This window comes from Cynocephalus volans, chromosome 4, assembly GCF_027409185.1.
Source record: "Cynocephalus volans isolate mCynVol1 chromosome 4, mCynVol1.pri, whole genome shotgun sequence".
Taxonomy (NCBI): domain Eukaryota; kingdom Metazoa; phylum Chordata; class Mammalia; order Dermoptera; family Cynocephalidae; genus Cynocephalus; species Cynocephalus volans.
Window position 1 is genome coordinate 130,543,840 of NC_084463.1, and position 22,102 is coordinate 130,565,941.

At 38.0% G+C, this 22,102-nt stretch overlaps 1 protein-coding gene across 5 annotated transcripts in view; it reads left to right on the forward strand.

Annotated features, from left to right (window-relative positions):
* The window catches only part of ELP4 (elongator acetyltransferase complex subunit 4), a 263,052-nt gene that overhangs the window by 83,609 nt on the left and 157,341 nt on the right, over window positions 1-22,102 (forward strand). For 4 of the 5 annotated variants that reach the window (XM_063093887.1, XM_063093889.1, XM_063093890.1 and 1 more), the window contains exon 5: window positions 2,301-2,443. In XM_063093887.1, coding sequence (XP_062949957.1) covers window positions 2,301-2,443 — 143 coding nt within the window. The remainder of the gene's footprint in view (window positions 1-2,300; window positions 2,444-22,102) is intronic. The other variant, XM_063093888.1, reaches the window with a different exon arrangement.

Here is a 22,102-nt window from a genome sequence, read left to right on the forward strand (position 1 = left end):
ATTGGAAAAGCTTCCAATTTTATTTTTATATTTTTATGAATTATTTGTGTTCAGTATGTAAACTGTCACAGCATGAGATCAATTTTCTGCCTTGATTCATCCCAAATCTGAGATTTCTATGACATTAATATTGCAATTAGAAACATTAATACAGACGGCAATTTAAAAAGCATACTTTGCTTCTTGGCAATTTAGCATATTTCTCCAAGTGCATAGGACTTCAGGAACCTTCAGTCCACTAGTAAATTTATTAACTCAAACTTAAAAGAAGTGAAAAGTCTCTCTTTCTTTCTCTCTCCCCATGGCCAGTCTGCTAAAATAGATTATTCATGCTTATTTGATTCAGGTAGGCTTTTGCAAGCTTCCCTACTAGGCCTGGGAATGTGGTACATTGAGGCCTTTTCAGAGGCTTCTGACATAGACCAAGCTTTTATTGCATGGTGTTTTATTATAGCCAAATCCTAGTCTCCACCCAGTTTGTAGGCACTCTGCTTATTCTTTTGAATCAGGAAAGGTTATCACCTACCTTAATCCGTGCTGCATGGATTAAGGACACCAGTGTGCCCCAGGATTCTCAAAGAGGATCCTGGAAACTTCTGGTTTCTTCTTTTTTGCTGTCTTTACTAAATTCTATTGGGCCTTAGGGGGATTTGCATCTAAAATGGGCAACCTGGTGTTTTTCTCAATGAAGACATCAGATCAAAGTTCAGTTAGTCAAGGCCTTTCTAAAACATTAAGGGGGCTTGGACTTACACAATAAAAAGATGAGCTCTAGCAGAGATTGCAGTAAAAACATTCTGATCTATAATCCGGATAAAGAATAGATTATAGGCCAAAGAACAGACCTTGTTTAAATTGTTTTGGACTAATAACTTTACATTTTAAAACTTCACACCCTATTTTTAAGGAACATATATAATTTATTTGTTAATACTCTCATGGCAAATGGATAAATCATGTTTTGAGCACAATAATTCTGTACGTATTGCATTGAAAGATTAGATTGAAGTCAATTAATAGATCTCTTTCATTAATGAAAATAAATAGTACCTTATGGAGGGATGAGCAGTCATTTTATTTAGAAACTAAATGTCAAACCTGTGGACTCTGAATCTGAGAAAAGCATTTCTATTAGACTTTAAAATGTTTTATTCCATGTTACTATATAATTTGATGTTTGTAGGAATTTAAGAATATGAATTCATGAAGTTTTTTTAAATACAAATATCTACTGCCAAGCAAATATGTGTTTCTCATCTAAAATTTAAAAGTTGTTACTTAGTAAGATAAGAATCTACTATATGTAGTTCTTCGATTTCTGCAGAGATTATCAAGTTTTGTTGAATGTTCTGATACTTCTCTATTTTGTAGCTTTCAGGACCATGGAAATTATATAAGATTAATTCAAAGCTTTTATTAGAAATTATTGCCAGGTGGAATTTGTTAATAGTTCAGCTTTGGTTAGAGGTGTATATATATTTCTAATATGTTGAATGAAAGAAATCAGCCGAGAATTCATTCAAAACACTCTAATAATATATTAGTAGACATTACTATCCTGTGTAAATAAATTCAGTGTCAATAGTTATTAGAGTTTCTTATGAGAAAGATAATTTGTTGGAGAAATTGTTAGTAGAGAACACAAAAGAGGAATTATCAATGAACTAATGATCATGCCAGGTTTCGATTGATCTAATGTAACTTTTATGCATTCTTCCACTTTGTCATGTGCCTTATTTCTGTATGGAGTATTGCAGTACATTTTATGCTATAAGCTTAATTTTAGGTTTGTAAGAAATATAGAATATGCGTATACATTGTCTTGTGAGAATTTAGTTTTAAAATGATACTCTGTTTCGTGTATTTAAATAGCTTGTTTTTTTTGGGCCCCTCAATGAATTAATTTGGCTTAAGTTTTTGTTTAGTTATTAGATACTGTGTATTTAATTTGTCACTAAAACGTGGAATCTTGCATATTAATTAGGAATTGTATATATTAAGTTTTTGAATTTAAGAAGGTAAACAGTATAGTAAAAAAAAACAGGTGTGTAAATCCTTATCAAACTTACAGAACCACTTAAAGTAAAGAAACATGAGAGATGAAAAGCTTGATTTCTAACTGTAGATAGTTCAAAATAATAAAGGTTGTTGTATGCTTCTTTGAAATTGAATAAGTATGTGTATATTGTCTCTTCTTTATTAGCATTAAAATGCATAAGTATATTATTGTTTTGCTGGATGTAGGACAAATAAATTGTAGTTTAAAAAATATTTTTTAAAAACCAATATGGTTTTTATAGCAGGTTAAACCAACATCATCTTCAAGATTTGGTCACTATTATGATGCATCAAAAAGGATACCACAAGAACTAATTGAGGCTTCAAAATGGCATGGGTTTTTTCTTCCAGAAAAAATATCTTCACCTCTTAAAGTAGAACCCTGGTAAGTTAATGTCCCATGTAATAGCAAATTCTGATTTCAGAGATTAATAGAATGCCTTTTTACCACATCTTTTGAAAGAATGCATATCTAAGGATACATATCCCAATAATAAATGTTAGTTTTCTACATAATATGTAACCTTAATTGTACATATGTTTCATAATATTTCATTATGTGTGGTTTTCTTTTTCTTTTGGTCCTGTAGCTGTTTGACCTCTTACTCTTATTTGCAACTTGAAAAGTCTGGATACCAAATTCACAATACCTGCTTGTTTTATTTTCAAGAAAATGTTCTAAATCAGAGTCTTTCAGCCCCAAATGCAAATAGATAACTGATAAATACTTATTGATAATAATAGCAATGAAAATGATATAAAGTAATGCAGCTTGCTCAATGTTTTTTGATAAGCACTCTGTCAGAAAGTAAACAAGTTAAGTTTTCCAATACTTATACTTATGGAATAAATAAAACAATCTGTATAATTTTAGGTAACAAGAGGATTTAGAGATTGATTTTACAGTGAAGAGTTTTAAGTATTAAAACAACCCAGCATGCTTATACTGCTAATATCTTTATTAAGGCAGAACTCTGAATATTACAGGACTTTGTATTGAATAACTTATAAAGTATTTAAAGAACAATCAATTTCCATTCTTATTGCAGTAAGCCACGGAATAGGTTGTCGCCTCTATTTTCCTTAGCATTGTAAAACTATCATTTTCAAAATGAGTTATTAAATGAGATTTAGTAAGCAGGAAATTGTGAACTGAAATGACTTAAAAATCTGTGGTCTCTTTTCTTTAAATAATACCTGAGAACTTAGTGAAGACTATTCTACTTTTCTTATTAAATCTGTTTCAAAAAAAAGTTCACTTTTTTTGTGGGGTTCACCAGTCTATGGCAAGAAACTTAGCAGAAGTGGTGTTTTGATGTTGTCTTAGTATTAATAGCTACCATTAATGAATGACTACTATGTGCCAGTCATTGTACTACAAACTTTACATTTATCTTGTTTAATCCTTATATTAACTGTATAAGAGTATGTATTCCCATTTTCTAGAAGAAGATACTGAAATTCACAGGAGTGATTTATCTAAGGCTCAGTTGTTAAGTTTAGAACCAGATTTAATCTTTCTGATTTATCTCCTTTTCTTTTTGCTTCACTACTTCAGAAAATTTTGGTCTTTCACCTTTACCTTCCTGTGTTAATGGAGAAAAGAGCACTGATAAAGGAATTTTTTTTAAAAATCAGGGTTTTGCTACTGAGTTCCTCCTAATGTTAACCTTGGGAAAAGCTTGTAAATTCAGTGAAAACCAATCGTGGAAATCAGAGGGGGGTGGGGAATACCAGCTGCACTACTAACATCATTAATTTTTTGTTCAGGTCGAAAGATTACATTGATTATACAAGTTCCCAGTTATGCCACACATTGAACCAAACATATATATACATGCAGGCTTGGGAAATAGATTAAAATAACTTTTCCATAATTTCTCAAACAGTAAATGGTGGAACTCAGATTTAAAGTCAGTTCTCTCTGACTCAAAAATCTGTTTTAACAATAATGCTATACTGCCTCCATTCTTGGAATGCTTGGAATGTTTAGGGAAATAACTGTAAAATGTACATTAAGTACAACTTATTAAACAAAAAATAATACAGTGTTACTTCTGTCATCAAAAAATATATTTTGATGGCAAAACTTCTTTTACACCAGAAAGTACAAGGTTTTTATTTATTCATTCAACAACTGAAGGAAGGTGGGAATTAACATTTGCCAATACCTACTCTGGTTCAGGCACTGTTCCAGGCATTTGACCATGGGATATCTCATTTAATTCCCCCCAACCTTCCAAGAGAAGTAATATTATTCCCATTGTATAGGAAACTTGTGGTCAGAGTTGCTAAGTAACCTTCCCATTGTTGCAGACTGAGTAACTGTGCTAACACTCAAACCCAAGTTTCTAAAACCTCTGCTCTTTTTTCCTATACCATACTGCCTCCATTTACTGAGGCAGTAAATGTTCAACCGATCAACCCAGGTGCCAGAAAAATTACACCAGATCAGCTGTGAGGATATAATCCTGTAGTGTTTTAAATGTATATTTTCTGAATGTTTTTGGAGAACTAACAGTTTTGCACAGAATGGGAAAATTTATAGACTTTAATTATCAAGGCAGTATTTCATTTCATAGTAGTTAACTGATAATTCATTTATTTCATATTAAACATAAATGCTTAATTAAATATAATTAAACTTTAAACATGTAATTAAATTAATTTTGAAGATGGGTACTTTACCATGTGAAATTTATTTTAATTTATGAAAAGTGTGTGCTCATTTCACTAAAATGAACTTTACTGGCTCATTTATAAAACAATAAAGCTAGGCCTTACAGTTGTCTATATTTTTCCTATAATTAAGACTAGAGAATATAGCCGTGTCCCACTGTCATATGTGAGGATATAATATATAATTTCATAATTCTAAAGACACTGTTGAAACATGTAATGTTTGGTCTTTTTACAATAAGAAAAACTAGAGATCATTTAAAATTCACAGTAACTGATTTATAATTATTAGTAGGTTTGCCTAAGGGAAATGTTCATAAAAACACTTTAAATTTTCAAATTAAAACCTGGGTATAAAAACCTTACATGTATCACAATAATATTATCAAGCTAGTTTTGTTTTCATATTTCACTGTCATAAATCAGATAATCTGAGTCACAAAATAATGATAAGAAAGCTGATTTTGAAAATAATTCTGTGGTCTAAGATTTTTTTAATTTGGCATTGTTTTGAATTAAGTTTTACTAGCAGGTATGTCTAAGCACAGTTCAATTTCCTCACTAGAAAGATATTATCATTTTTCAGGGGGTACAGTGTCTTAGCTTTCTTATTGATTAATAAATCAACTAACATACTGTTTACCCTACTTCTATCAACTGAATGTTTATGTCCCCCCCAAATTCTTATGTTGAAGCCCTAACCCCCAATGTGATTGTATTTGGAGATGGGGCCTTTGGGAGGTAATTAGGTTTAAATGAGGTCACCAGGGTGGGGCTCAGGTCTGATGGGATTGATATCCTTATAAAAGAGGGAGAGACACTGGAGCTCTCACTCTTTCCTGAGCATGCACTAAGGAAAGGCCATGTGACCACACAGCAAGAGGGCTGCTATCTGCAACCCGAGAGGCGAGCTCTCGTCAGACACCAGACTATATACCAGGTGCAAAGTCTTCAATTAACAGAGAGGAAAATGTCCAGGAGTTTGATAAAGATTGCAACTTAAAAGGGGAATGGCTATGGTTGGCTAGATATAAAAGAAGCACAGATTTGTTTGTTTTGTCTTGCTAGAAAGTGGAGGAGATCGAGTGATTTGAAAGTTGCATTGAAGAACAAAGAGGATACCAGCCACACCTCCCAAATATTGAAGAAAAGATTTTGGCTGCAGCTTTATGAATGAGGCTCAAGAACCCACTGCCTTCCAAGGGAAATCCAGTGATCCTTTGGAAGGTGGTGGGCACTGTAGCTTTTGTTAAGGTCTAAGGTAACTGCAAAGACTGCAGCAATGCCTATAGAGGGGAGGCTCTGCAGCAGCTTTTTCTGCATAGGAGATATGGGGTGGTTACTGGGTTTAGCACTGAAAAAGCAAATTATAGAAATAAGATAAATAGCACAATTCTATTTACATAAAAATTTATATAGCTTATTATCCCAAATTTTTTTCTAACACTAATTCAGGTGGTGTTAATTTAGGTTCCAAAAACTTACCAATATGCAGTCAAATAAGCTCATGAAAGACTGAAATTAAATCCCCTTCTTAGATGATCTAAGAGATTCACAGTATACGTTTGTATTTGAAAGGCTGTGAGTGAAATTCCAAAATTTAAAAAAAAAACATAGTAATAATAACACTTTTTTTTTTTTTTTTTTTTTTTTTAATTTTGTTTGTCGTTTTTTCGTGACCGGCACTCAGCCAGTGAGTGCACTGGTCATTCTTATATAGGATCCGAACCCGCGGCGGGAGCATCGCCGCGCTCCCAGCGCAGCACTCTACCGAGTGCGCCACGGGCTCGGCCCAATAATAACACTTTTTACATTTATTTATTGGTAAAATACTCCCTTTTCAAAACGAAAAACTTTGACATTGTTTTGGAATTTAAAAAATTTAAAACAAATGTATGTGTATTACTATATATTTCGGTAAACTAAGATAATTTTTAAATGGCTAAAAAAAAGTTGAGTGCCCTACTAGAAAATGGGCAAAAGATATCAACAGAATGTTCTCAAAAGAAGTTACAGAAGTGTCCAATAAACCTCACTACAACACAGAAATATAAACCAAAATAAAAGAGAGAATTTTTCAACTATCTGATATTTAAAGTGATAATACCCTGCATTAGAGATGGTGTGGAAAAAATAGTCATGTGTGTTAATTGTGGGAGTGTAAATTGTTAAAACAGTTCTAGGAAAGGGTATCAAAAGATATCATCGTACCAATTCTGGGAATTTATCATAAAGAAATAATGATACAAGTTACTAAAGATGTGTGTATAGGAATGGTCATCATAACTCTGTGTGTTATACTGAAAATCTGAAGATAACCAAACATTTGTCAGTATGGATTGGTTGAATAAATTATGTTGTTTCCAAACAATGGAATACCTCACATGTATAGTGGGGAGATAAAGAGATTACAAAACAGAATATAATGTATACCATATAATAAAGTATAAAATATGATATATATTATAGAAGGTGGTCTATAGGGGTACATAGCAATAGTCTAACAGTAATTATCTCTGGGTGTTTGGATTATGGGTTATTTTTTCTTTTCCTTTTTAATTTTTTATCCTTGAAGGACAGTATAGTTAACAGAAGGGCTTTTGGGTTAGACAGGATTTGGGTTTTAATCCTTTCTCTTCCACTTACTCACTGTAAGACATTGTGGATAGAAACTACTTTATAGAGTTATTAAATGAGATAATGAAAATATAGCACTTAGCACACAATGGCTAGCATAATAAAGGCTTAATGAATTTTGGTAATCATCATTATTATTTCTATGTTTATGTTTTGAAATTCATTATAAGAAACGTGTTTTTATTAAGAATAAATCAGTAAAGCTATTTCTACTTTGGGAAAAAATGTAACAACTTGGGCAAATATATTTTATCTGGACACAATCTACTCTTTTTCCCTACAGGTAATAACTATAGAGAACTGACTTTCTGCCAGATAGTGTTCTTAGCACATTACACTTGTTATTTTATTTAATTTTTATAAAACTCCTATGAAGTTAGTACTAGTATTCCCATTTTGAAAAGGAGGAATTAGGCACAACAGGTTTACTTACGTCACACAGGGACTAAATCTCAAGGGACCCCAAACAGCCAAAACAGCCTTGAAAAAGAGCAAAGTTGGAAGTCTCACACTTCATAATTTCAAAACATATTACATAGCTACAGTAACTAAAACAGTGTGGCATAAAATAAAAACAGTGTGGCATAAAGACAGACTCACACACTAATGGAACAAAATTGAGAGCCCAGAAATAAGCCCTTGCATATTTGGTCAAATAAACTTCAACAAGGATGCTAAGCCCATTCAAGGGGAAGGAAAGTCTTCAACAAACGCTGCTGGGAAAACTGGGTATCCACATGTAAAAGAATGAAGATTGATCCTTATCTTACACCATATACAAAAATCAACTCAATATGGATTAAAGACCTAAACATAGGATGCAAAAGTATAAAAATTCTAGAAGAAAACATAGGGGGAAAGCTTCTTGACATTGGACTTGGCAATTATTTCTTGGATTTGACACCAAAAGCATAGGCAACAAAAGCAAGAGTTTGATGGAACTACACCAAACTTAAAAACTTTTGTGCATCAAAGGACACAATCCACAGAGTAAAAAGGCAATCTAAGGAATGGAAGAAAATATTTGCAAATCTTTTATCTGATAAGATGTTAGTATTCAGAATACATAAAAAACTCCTACAACTCAATAACAACAACAAAAAGACAACCTAATAAAAAGACAAAAGACTTGAATAGATATTTCTCCAAAGAATGATATATCAAGCATATGAAAAGATGCTGAACATCACTAATCATTAGAGAAATACAAATCAAATTCAAAAGATATCACTTTATAATAGGATGGCTACTATTAAAAAGAAAAAACAGAAAATAAGTGTTGGTGAGGATGTGGAGAAATCGGACCCCTTGTGCACTGTTAGTGGGATTGTAAGATGGTAAGACTGATAAAGAAAACAATGTGGCAGTTCCTCAAAAAATTAAAAATAGATTTATCATATGATCCAGCAATCCCACTTCTGGGTATGTATCCTAAAGAATTGAAAACAGGGTCTTGAGGAGATATTTCCATATTCATGTCTGGGGCAGCGTTATTTACAATAGCCAAGAGATGGATGTAGCTAAAATGTCCACCAACTGGTGAATGGATAACCAAAATGTATATACATACAAAAGAATATTATTAAGCCTTAAAAAGGAAGCAAATACTGTCACATGCTACAATGTAGATGAAACTTGAGGACATTAAGCTAAGTGAAACAAGCCAATCACAAAATACTGTATGATTCTACTTATGTGAGGTAGCTAAGGTAGTCAAATTCATAGAAACAGAGAGTAGAATGGAGATTTACCAGGGGCCATGGAGAGATGGAAATAGGGAGGAATTGTTTAATGGGTACAGAGTTTTAGTTTTGCACAAGGATAAAATTCTGGAGATGTGTTACACAACAGTGTGAATATATTTACCCCTACTGAGTTGAACACTCAGAAATGGTTAAAATAGTAAATTTTATATTATGTGTTTTTATCACAGTTATATAGAAATAAAGAAAAAAAACAGATTGGATTAAAAATTCAGCTATATTCTATTAACAAAAGATAAATCCAAAACATACAGAGAAGGAAATATTCAAGTAAAATGACAAATAAAGATATACGAAGCCATACAAAAAATAGAAGGCAAAATTGCAATGAGATACCACTTCATATTCTCTAGGATAGCTAGAATCAAAAAGTCAGGTAAGGGCTGGCTAATTACTCAGTTGGCTAGAGCACAGTGTTATAATACCACAATTAAGGGTTCAGATCCCCATACTTGCCAGCTGCCAAAAAAAAAAAAAAAAAAAAAAAAAAAGTAATAGGTGTTGGCAAGGATGTGAAGAAATTGGAACCCTCATACAATTGCTGATGAAAATGTAAAATGGGGAGTTTCAAGATGGCGGCGGCTGCGGCGGCTGGCGCGGAGTAGCTGAGGTGGAAAAGGTGGCCACTGGGCCTCAGGCAGCCGGGAAACTTGTGGACCTTTCTCTGGCCATCTCTTAAGGGAGGACTGCTGCTGCTGGCCGGTCGTGGGGGCTCAACGCCACTTTGCCCCCGGCAGGAGAGGCTGCCTCATTTACAGGCAACAGCTTTGAAGTGTGGAGCAGGAAAAGAACTGATTCTTAGCTGCAAAAGTGAGTCTTGAAACAGGGAACACGGCGCCAGGGCTGCTGTGGATGCAGCCAGGATCCCGGAGGCTGGGGCCGCACTGAAGGCGGCCAGCTGCCCTATCCAGGATTCGAGGTTTCAGGCCGGCATTAAAGAAGACTCCTGGGAGCGCCCGAGCGGCGCCGCGACTGAACAGCCCGAGGCGGCAGCGCCGAGAACACGGAAGGCAACAAACCAGAGACAGAGCGAGCGCCCGACCTGGCACAGCACTGTGAGTGATCCCTGGCACAGCTCTGTTCGGGGGGTGGATGCCCACGCGGCTCCCCGCCTGCACCACCAGGCCACTCACTGCCCCGGTGCTGCCTACATTTCCCCAGGTGCGGGCAGCTCCGCCCTGCTCGGCCATCACTTAGCCCATTTGCTTGGCCTGGCGCGGGGCTTTCCGGACCCTGCAGGCCGACCTCCTCTCCCACTCCCTCCACGGTTCTCTGGCAGGGCTGGGGGTGTGGGGCGTCCCGACCAGTTTTGGGAGGGCTAGGAAGTACGGGCGGGCCGACTGTCACTCCACCACACCCTGGACTCCGGCCCCGGTAAACTTCCTGTTACTGGGAGGCAGATACCATCTCTGCGACCACCAGTTTGGAAAAAAGCCTAACGAATTTCTGGTTGGGAATAGTGTGGTAGGAGAGTTCCCAGGTCTGCTTGAACCTGCTGGAGAGCAGGCTGCAGGCGGGCACTAGACTCGGTTTATACCGGGGGGATACAAAGGTGAACAAGACCCGAGAAAGATCTACACAGTGCTACAAAGGCACCCAGAGAGACTGGTCGTCTGTGCCTAGCAGAAACCTGGTAGACTTCCTGGGCGAGGCGGTGCTGAGCAGGGTCTTGAAGGCCCAGCTGATAGACGAGGGGTGCAGAAGACACGCCCCAACCCAGCACAGTGTGCACAGAGGGGGGAGACGTGCGGCCAGGGAGGCGGAGACTCGACAGAAACCACACACCCGGTGGGGTCGCCACTGCACGATCTAACAGCCTGGGCCAGAGCACACTGAACGGGGAAAAGTCCTGTACAGAAAGTGAAAGCTCAACAGAGATCACACACCCTGTGGTACGTGATCCACCAGCCCAGCAGAGTACAAGCTGACCAGAAAGGTGGATCCCCGGAGAAGCCCAAGACCCGAGGCAACCACACACACAAGACACTAGAGGCCAACTGAGCAGTCACGGTGGGAGCCATACCAAATTGGCAACCACAGCAACATCCTAGTTAGTCATTAGTCTTAAACCGGTGGACTGTGAAACCCCCTGCCACAATGAATAAACACCAAAAAAAAGACACCAGAAATACAAAAAATCAAGAAAGTACACCACCAAAAGTTAATAAATCTCATACTCTAGATCCTATAGAACAAGAAGCCCTTGAAATAACTGATAAGGAATTTCGAGTGATAATTCTAAGGAAACTGAATGAGATACAAGAAAACTCAGCTAGACATCATGATGAAATGAGGAAAAGTATACAGGATCTGAAAGAGGAAATATACAAGGAAATCAATGTCCTGAAAAAAAATGTAGCAGAACGTGCTGAACTGAAGAAGTTATTCAGCGAAATAAAAAACACAACGGAGAGTTTAACCAGCAGGCTTGTCGAAGTTGAAGAGAGAACCTCTGAACTTGAAGATGGGCTGTTTGAAATAACACAAGCAGACAAAAAGAAAGAAAAAAGAATCAAGGACATTGAAGAAAATCTGAGAGAGATATCAGACAACCTCAAGCGCTCAAATATCCGAGTCATGGGTATTCCAGAAGGGGAGGAAAATGGAGATTCCATTGAAAACATATTCAACAAAATAGTGGCAGAAAACTTCCCAGGTATAGGAAAAATCACAGATCTTCAGATCCAGGAAGCTCAACGATCTCCAAACGTATTCAACCCAAAAAGGCCTTCTCCAAGACATGTCATAGTCAAATTGGCAAAACTCAGAGACAAAGAGAGAATCTTAAAAGCTGCAAGAGAGAAGCGTCAAATCACCTATAAGGGAGCCCCAATCAGGTTAACATCAGACTTTTCATCACAAACCCTAAAAGCTAGAAAGGAATGGGATGATATTTTCAAAATACTAAAAGACAAAGATTGCCAGCCAAGAATACTCTACCCTGCAAGGCTATCCTTCCGAAATGAGGGGCAAATAGTATATTTCTCAGACAAACAAAAACTGCGGGAGTTCACTACCACAAGACCACCCTTACAAGAAATCCTCAAGGGAGTACTGGGTTTGGTTCCTGAAAAATAACTACCACTGCCATAAAAACCTAAGAAAAATCTAAACCCGCTAGTACAATAAAAATGGCATTCATGAAGAGAAAACAAGCTAACAAAAACACTATCTACAACCTAAGGAACCAACAAACAAAGAAACCAAACAGTAAATCAGAAAGCAAGGAACAAAAGACACCTAAGACAACCAAACAACCAATAAAATGCTAAGAATAAATCAACACCTTTCAATAACAACTCTTAATGTTAAAGGCTTAAATTCCCCAATTAAAAGACACAGACTGGCTGACTGGATCAAAAAGCAGGACCCAACTATATGCTGCCTACAAGAGACCCACCTCACCCATAAAGATTCACACAGACTAAGAGTAAAAGGATGGAAAAAGATTTACCATGCAAACAGAAAAGAAAAACGAGCTGGAGTGGCTATTCTTATATCTGACAAAATAGACTTTAAACTAAAAACCATAAAAAGAGACAATGAGGGACACTACTTAATGATAAAAGGACTGATCCATCAAGAAGACATAACAATCATAAATATGTACGCACCCAATGTTGGAGCAGCCAGATTTATAAAACAAACTCTATTAGACCTAAAGAAGGAAATAGACACTAATACCATAATAGCAGGGGACCTGAACACTCCACTGTCAATATTAGACAGATCATCTAGGCAAAGAATCAGTAGAGAAGCACAAGATCTAAACAAGACTCTAGACCAATTGGAATTGGCAGATATCTACAGAACATTCCACCCAACAACCTCAGAATATTCATTCTTCTCATCAGCACATGGATCATTCTCCAAGATAGATCACATATTAGGTCACAAATCAAGTCTCAATAAATTCAAAAAAATTGCAATTATCCCATGTATCTTCTCAGACCACAATGGATTAAAACTAGAAATTAATAACAAACAAAACTCTGGAAACTATACAAACACATGGAAATTAAACAGCATTCTACTTAATGACATATGGGTCCAAGAAGAAATCAAGCAGGAAATCAAAAAGTTTATTGAAACTAATGAAAACAATGATACATCATACCAAAACCTGTGGGATACTGCAAAAGCAGTATTGAGGGGAAAATTTATTGCATTAAATGCTCACTTCAGAAGAATGGAAAGATGGCAAGTGAACAACCTAACACTTCACCTTAAAGAACTAGAAAAACAAGAACAATCCAATCCTAAAGTTAGCAGACGGAAAGAAATCATTAAGACCAGAGCAGAACTGAATGAAATTGAAAACCAAAAAACAATTCAAAAGATCAACGAATCAAAAAGTTGGTTTTTTGAAAAGATAAATAAAATTGACAAACCATTAGCATGGCTAACAAAAAAAAGAAGAGAGAAGACTCAAATAACCAAAATTAGAAATGAAAAAGGCGATATTACAACTGATTCATCTGAAATACAAGGAATCATTCGAGACTACTATAAACAACTATACGCCAACAAATTTGAAAATCTGGAGGAAATGGATAAATTTCTGGACACACACAAGCTCCCAAAACTGAACCGTGAAGACGTAGAAAATTTGAACAGACCAATAACAATAAAGGAGATTGAAGCTGTTATCAGAAGGCTCCCAACAAAGAAAAGCCCAGGACCAGATGGATTCACAGCAGAATTTTACCAAACATTCAAAGAGGAATTGACACCGATTCTTTACAAACTATTCCAAAAGATTGAAACGGACGCAAATCTCCCAAACTCATTCTATGAAGCAAACATCATCCTGATACCAAAACCAGGTAAAGATATAACCAAAAAAGAAAACTACAGGCCGATATCCTTGATGAATATAGATGCAAAAATCCTCACTAAAATACTAGCAAACAGAATACAGCAACACATACGAAAAATTATTCATCACGATCAAGTGGGATTCATCCCAGGGATGCAAGGTTGGTTCAACATACGCAAATCAATAAATGTGATACACCATATTAATAAACTCAAACACAAGGACCATATGATCATCTCTATAGATGCTGAAAAAGCATTTGATAAAGTTCAGCACTCATTCATGACAAAGACCCTCTATAAGTTAGGTATAGAGGGAAAGTATCTCAACATAATTAAAGCCATATATGCCAAACCCACTGCCAATATCATCCTGAATGGGGAAAAGCTGAAAGCTTTTCCTTTAAGAACAGGCACTAGACAAGGATGCCCACTCTCACCACTCCTATTCAACATAGTGTTGGAAGTACTAGCCAGAGCAATCAGAGAAGAGAAGGAAATAAAGGGCATCCAGATTGGAAAAGATGAAGTCAAACTGTCCCTGTTTGCAGATGACATGATCCTATATATCGAACAGCCTAAAACCTCTACAAAAAAACTGTTGGAATTGATAAATGATTTCAGCACAGTAGCAGGATACAAAATCAACACACAAAAATCAGTAGCATTTCTTTTCTCCAATAGTGAACATGCAGAAGGAGAAATCAGGAAAGCCTGCCCATTTACAATAGCCACCAAAAAAATAAAATACTTAGGAATTGAGTTAACCAAGGAGGTGAAAAATCTCTATAATGAGAACTACAAACCACTGCTGAGAGAAATTAGAGAGGATACAAGAAGATGGAAAGATATCCCATGCTCTTGGATTGGAAGAATCAACATAGTGAAAATGTCCATACTACCCAAAGTGATATACAAATTCAATGCAATCCCCATCAAAATTCCAAAGACATTTTTCTCAGAAATGGAAAAAACTATTCAGACATTTATATGGAACAATAAAAGACCACGAATAGCCAAAGCAATGCTCAGCAAAAAAAATAAAGCTGGAGGCATAACACTACCTGACTTTAAGCTATACTACAAAGCTATAATAACCAAAACAGTATGGTACTGGCATAAAAACAGACACACTGACCAATGGAATAGAATAGAGAATCCAGAAATCAACCCTCACACTTACTGCCATCTGATCTTTGACAAAGGCACCAAGCCTATTCACTGGGGAAGGGACTGCCTCTTCAGCAAGTGGTGCTGGGATAACTGGATATCGTTATGCAGGAGAATGAAACTAGATCCATACCTCTCACCATATACTAAAATCAACTCAAAATGGATTAAGGATTTAAATATACACCCTGAGACAATAAAACTTCTTAAAGAAAACATAGGGGAAACACTTCAGGAAATAGGACTGGGCACAGACTTCATGAATACGACCCCAAAAGCACGGGCAACCAAAGGAAAAATAAACAAATGGGATTATATCAAACTAAAAAGCTTCTGCACAGCAAAAGAAACAATTAAAAGAGTTAAAAGACAACCAACAGAGTGGGAGAAAATATTTGCAAAATATACATCTGACAAAGGATTAATATCCAGAATATATAAGGAACTCAAACAACTTTACAAGAAGAAAACAAGCAACCCAATTAAAAAATGGGCAAAAGAGCTAAGTAGGCATTTCTCTAAGGAAGATATCCAAATGGCCAACAGACATATGAAAAAATGCTCAACATCACTCAGCATCCGGGAAATGCAAATCAAAACCACATTGAGATACCATCTAACCCCAGTTAGGATGGCTAAAATCCAAAAGACTATGAACGATAAATGCTGGTGAGGCTGCGGAGAAAAAGGAACTCTCATACATTGTTGGTGGGACTGCAAAATGGTGCAGCCTCTATGGAAAATGGTATGGAGGTTCCTTCAACAATTGCAATTAGATCTACCATACGACCCAGCCATCCCACTGTTGGGAATATACCCAGAGGAATGGAAATCATCAAGTCGAAGGTATACCTGTTCCCCAATGTTCATCGCAGCACTCTTTACAATAGCCAAGAGTTGGAACCAGCCCAAATGCCCATCATCAGATGAGTGGATACGGAAAATGTGGTACATCTACACAATGGAATACTACTCAGCTATAAAAACGAATGAAATACTGCCATTTGCAACAACATGGATGGACCTTGAGAGAATTATATTAAGTGAAACAAGTCAGGCACAGAAAGAGAAATACCACATGTTCTCACTTATTGGTGGGAGCTAAAAATTAATATATAAATTCACACACACACATACACACATACACACACAAACGGGGGGGGTAAGAAGATACAACAACCACAATTATTTGAAGTTGATACAACAAACAAACAGAAAGGACATGGTTGGGGGGAGGGGGGGAGGGAGAAGGGAGGGAGGTTTTGGTGATGGGGAGCATTAATCAGCTACAATGTATATCGACAAAATAAAATTAAAAAAAAAAAATAATAAAAAAAAATAAAATAAAAAAAAAGAAAATGTAAAATGGTACAATGTCTTCGGAAAACAATCTGGCATTTCCTGAAAAAGTTAAACAGAATTACCACTTGACCCTGCAATTCCACTCCTGGGTATATGCCCAAGAGAATTAAAAATATGTCCACATAAAAGTCTGTATATAAATGTTCGTAGCAACATTTTTCATAGTGGCCCAGAAGTGGAAACAACCCAAATGTCCATCAGCTGATGAATGGATAAACAAAATATGGTATATCCATACGATGGAATATTATTCCAACATAAAAAGGAATGAAATACCAATACATGCTCCAATGTAGATGAGCCTTTAAAACATTACAGTAAAAGAAGCCAGTTGTCCTAGTCCATTTTGTGCTGCTGTAACAGAGTATTACAGACTGGGTAATGTATAAACAATAGGAATTTATTTCTCATGGTTCTGGAGGGAGGGAGGTTCAAGATTAAGGCACCAGGAGATTTGGTATCTGGTAAGGACCTGGTCTCCACTCCCAAGGTGGTGTTTGGAACATTGCAATGCTGTTCCTCCTGTGGCAGAAGAGTAGAAGAGCCAAGAGTGAGTTAGAGAGGGCTGAACTTGTCCTTTTATATCAGCACCAGTCTCACCCATGAAGGCAGAGAGCTCATGGCCTAATCACTTCTTAAAGGTGCTACCTCTTAAGACTGTTACAACAGCAATTGAATTTCAACATGGGTTTTGGAGGGGACAAACATTCGAGCCATAGTACTAGTCATGAGAGACAATATATTACAGTGTATGATTTTATTTATATGAAATTTCTATAATAGGCAAGTATATAGGGACAGAAAGTAGATTAGTGATTCTTTAGGACTGAGAGAGTTGCTGGGAGGTGATGCTAATGAGTATGAGATTCCTTTTTGAAAGGATGAAAATATTCTAAACTTGTAATAGTTACATAACTCTGTCAATATACTAAAACCATTGAATTGTACTTAATTATACTTTTAATGAGTGAATTGTGTGGTATCTGAATTATCGTTATCTCAGTAAAGTTGTTGCCAAAAATACCAATTGAATTTAGCCAGTGGAGGTCATTGGTCACCACAATAAAATCAGTTTTAATGGGATAGTGGTGAAAGCCTGGTTGGAATAGATACAAGTGAAAATGTAAGGAGAAGATTGGGAACCCCAAATATTAGAAAATTCAGAGTTTTCGTGTGGAGAAATAGACTAGAAGCTAGCAGAGGAGGTGGGACAGATGATGTTTTTATTTTTTTTGAAAGGGAGAGAGAACAGTATGTTTAAATATCATAGGAAACACCCAGTAGAAAGGGAAAAGTCACTGATGCAGGAGAGTGAGGAGAGAATTGCTGGAGTGCCATCCTGCAGGGTGAGGCACATGTGGGTCTACTGGCGTGGCATAGTAGTGTAGATGGATCACACATGACAACAGGTGAGAAGACAGAGTATGTATTTGATACAGATGCCAAAGGGTGGTGTCTTATTCTGTTTAGACTGCTGTAACAAAAATGCCATAAACTGAGTAGTTTATAAACAACAGAAATTTGTTTCTCACAGTTATGGAGGCTGTGAAATCCACGATCAGTGTGCCAGCCTGGTCAGATTTTGGGGAGGACCTGCCTCCTTCACAGACAGATGTCTTCTCACTGTAACTTCACATGGCAGAAGGGGCAAACAGGCTCCTTTGGGATTCTCGTAAAAGCGCCAGTCCCATTCATGAGGTCTCTGCCCTAACAATTTAATCACCTCCTAAAGTCCCCACCTCTTAATACTACTGCAGATTAGGGCTCAGAGTATGAATTTTGGGAGGAAACAAACATTCAAAACAGAGCAGGTGTAGTGGTGGGTGTCTCTTCTGATTGCTTCTGTTTTCTCAGTGAAAGGTCATAAACTGAGAATGATGAAGGAAGAGATATTGGAAGTTTGAATTAAAAAGGAGAAAGTGTGAACTTGTCATCTAGGAGAGTGAGAGTGTGTATCATGGGATTGCCATGCAGACTTAAGTGCCTATTGAGGTTTGTAGTCACGAATTTAATGTTAGACCAGTCTAAATGGATGGGCATTTCTCTGGCCATTTTTAGCTACATTGAGGCAAGTGTGGAGTGGATAGTGAGTTGGATTTAACCAGAATAGTAGTTTTGCTAAGTAAGTATGACAAAGGAAGAGAAGGGCAAGGATGTGAAGATAAGGATTGACTATAGATGAAGATGGTTAATTAGTTGAAAGAATATCAAGAGAGGTGAGTGAAAAGGTGGTAGACAATGATATGGAGATCTCACCAGGGTCAATGATTGCATACTGGGTAGAAAGATAGAAAGTGGTGATAGTGAGGAGAGGGACACATGAAATTGAGATTATAGAGAGCGAGTAGTTATTGATAATGACAAGGTCTAAGGTATGACTGTGGGAGTGATCAGCTTAGGTAGAATGGAGACAAGATCATTGGTAGAGAGGAGGGCAAGAAACTGAAAGACCAGGGTATTAGAAATGTGAGTAATGACCCAGGGTTGGATAGATGACAGCAACAATGAGGGGTAGTAGGAGACATTATCTAATGACTTGTTTACATCAGTAATTAAAGGAAATCAGAGTGATATCAAGCTGAATTGTTTTTTGTTGAAGGATCATAACCTCTCTTAATAGTATCCCTTTCAGACATTGGATTGCTTAGCCCAGGTATGCAATCCATGCATCCTAATGTTCTTAGTATTTTCCCAACTGTGGCCCAGAGGTCTCTGTTGGTCATTACTCTCCTTGATGCCCTTAATGCATTCCTAGATTATATATGTTCTTCTCTTAGCTGGGCATCCATAGTGAAGAGAATCAAACTCAATGTCCTTAAGTTAAGCACCAGAGAAGATAAATCAGTAAATGACACCCTTCAGGGTAATAGTAATGAAATTTTTTACTTGAAAATTACTTGTTAATAGACTTCACAGTCTCTACAGTCATATGCAAATTATATGCTAATATAACATTAGCTCAGCAAACTATTTTATACAATTAGTTGAGACACTTGACATCGTGCCTACTGCCTTACAAGTGTCTCATTATTTGTCATAGATGAATACCTGATAGAATTTTGGTAATACAAATCGTATTATCTCATTGATTTACATAATAATGTCAAAAGTGCTTCATCCTCACTTTAAATTAATCCTAATTGGGAGTGATAACCGCTTCTCTTCCTGTTTCCATCAAGTAGTTAAGTCAACATTTCAATGCACCAGAAGTTCTTAATTTTAAAAACCTAGCAATAAATCATTTTAATAAGAAAAATCATTTATGAACCATATAATCTTAAAGTTAGAAGGGACAACAGAGATTATCTAGTGCAACCTCTGACTTTACAGATGAGAAAATTTTGAGGACTAGAACAGAAGATAAAAAATTTGCTTCATATCACATATCTAGCTACAGTTGTCAGCACAGGTAGAACCAAAACCCAGATCTTCAGCATACTTTCCCCTGTACAATATTGGTATCTAGTTTATATATTTGTAAACCTACACTTTTTTTTTAAAGAAAATGAAATTTTATTAATATTTTTTACATTCTAGGATGTTGTTGCGGAGCAGCTGGGAGAGAGAGGGAGAGGGGAAAGGGGAAAGAAATGGGATGGAAGAAGGAGGGAAAAAGCCTGTGGCACCCCGCTCATTCCCACAAGGGAGACCAGGGGGCTTCCAGTGGTGGCTTGGTCATTGCTAGGCTGGGTGCAGATGTCAGGGAGGTGAGGCAAAAGCCCTCGCCCTCCATCAACCCAGCTCGGGAACCCAGGGCCCTTCTTGCTGTGGCTTGGTGGTCATCGATGGGCTGCTTGCACATGTCAGGGGAATGTGGCCAAGGCCCAAGGCCCCCCACTGCCCAGGCTCAAGAGATCCCGGGGTGCTTCCTGTGGTGGCTCTGTGGTCACTGCTGGGCTGGCTGCATGTGTCAGGGGGCATAGCCAAGGCCCTCGGCCCCCTACCACCCCTGCTAGAGAGGCCTTGGGTGCTTACTGTGGCGGCTCTGTGGTTGCTGCTGGGCTGGCTGCATGTGTTAGGGGGACGTGACCAGGACCCAAGGCCTCCCACTGTCCAGGGTTGGGAAAGCCTGGGGCGCTTCCTGCAGTGGCTTGGTTGTCATCGCTGGGCTGGCTGTGTGTGTAGGGGGGTGAAGCCTGAAGCCCTCCACATCCAAGGCCTGAAGCCCTCCACCACCCCTGCTGGTGGAGCCTGGGGTGCTTCCTGTGGTGGCTCGGTGGTCACCAGTGGGCTGGCTGCACATGTTGTGGGGGCATTGCTTAGGCCCCCAGCCCTCCCCACTTTCTGGCTTGGTAGCCCAGGGGACTTCCAGTTCTTCTAGGTGTTGTAGGTGTTCTTTGGTGAAATGAGGCCTTTACTAGTTAATATGAAACTTTGTCTCTGGTTGCAGGTACTTAGTTTTTTCTTTCATTTCTATGTTGGATTATTTGCTGTTCCCACCATTTAAACTCTGTGCTGGAACTAATTTGTTGTTCTTTCCCTACTTCTAAAATGGGGGAGCTTCCTGTGGGAACCAGTATTTGAGCTCTTTGGTTGAGCTAAATTGCTGCTTTGCTGCTGATTCTCTAGGGAAAGCTTTTGGTGTAGCTCAGGTTTTAATGGTTGACTTTATAGGTACTTCCAGCTCTCCTGAGATCCAGTACACCTGGGTTGTGTAGAAACTCTGGGCTGGGCCTGAGTCTTTTCATCAAACTGTACCCCGTGCAATTCTATATTCCTGACGAGTCTCCTCTGAGTGATCCTTTACTGACTGGGGTGCAGATCAGCTGTCCTTGCTGTGCCCCAGTGTTCTCCCGGTGGGCCCATCTCCTCCACCACCCATGCAGCAAAAACTTTCCATGGGACAGGACTGGCAACAGTCCCTTGCAATGACTCACCAGCCTCTGAGTGGCTCGTTTTTTCAGTTGTTGTGGCTCCTCACTCCTGTGTGGGTCCACGGGAACTCTTTTAGTGGTCTTGCTGGCCTGGGGACCACCATGGCCCTCTTCTCCCCTGCCACCTCCAAGCAACTTCATCCGAAGAGCACAGCTTTGACTTTTGCTGGCTCCCACTCCGCGTGCTCAGCAGCTCCAGCCAGGGCTCGAAATGGTCAGAGCAGTTTTTTTCTTTCTCATCATGGCTTCTCCCACCTTCATGCACTCCATAGGTCTCTCCTCCTTTTCCCCTGAGCTCTAGTGGCCCCAGCTTGGCTGTCATTGCTTTCTTGTAGTTGCAAATTGGTTGATTTGTAGGAGAGAGTGATGCTGAGGACCGTCCATTCTGCTATGTTGACCAGAAGCCCCTACACTTTTCAATATCAAGTTTTCTTTATACATCATGCATAAGTTAATACAAATGAGGCCAATTGGCAAAGGCCTGGTAGGTGCAACTAAAAGAGAAATCTCTTCCTAAAACTAAAATAGAAATCTCTTCATTTGACTGTGTTGAATGGAACCATGTTCAAACCTCATCTGAGTCACATTGGTGTGACTCATTTGAACCCACAGACTTTTCACTGTACTTAGCTCTCACTCAAAGGCTTTATCTTAGTATAGCCAAAGAGGAGGTAATTTGAAGTTTTAGAAAATTTCAGTTTCATGTGCCTCTTTTGTCACTTAATTGTTGTACAACCTTGG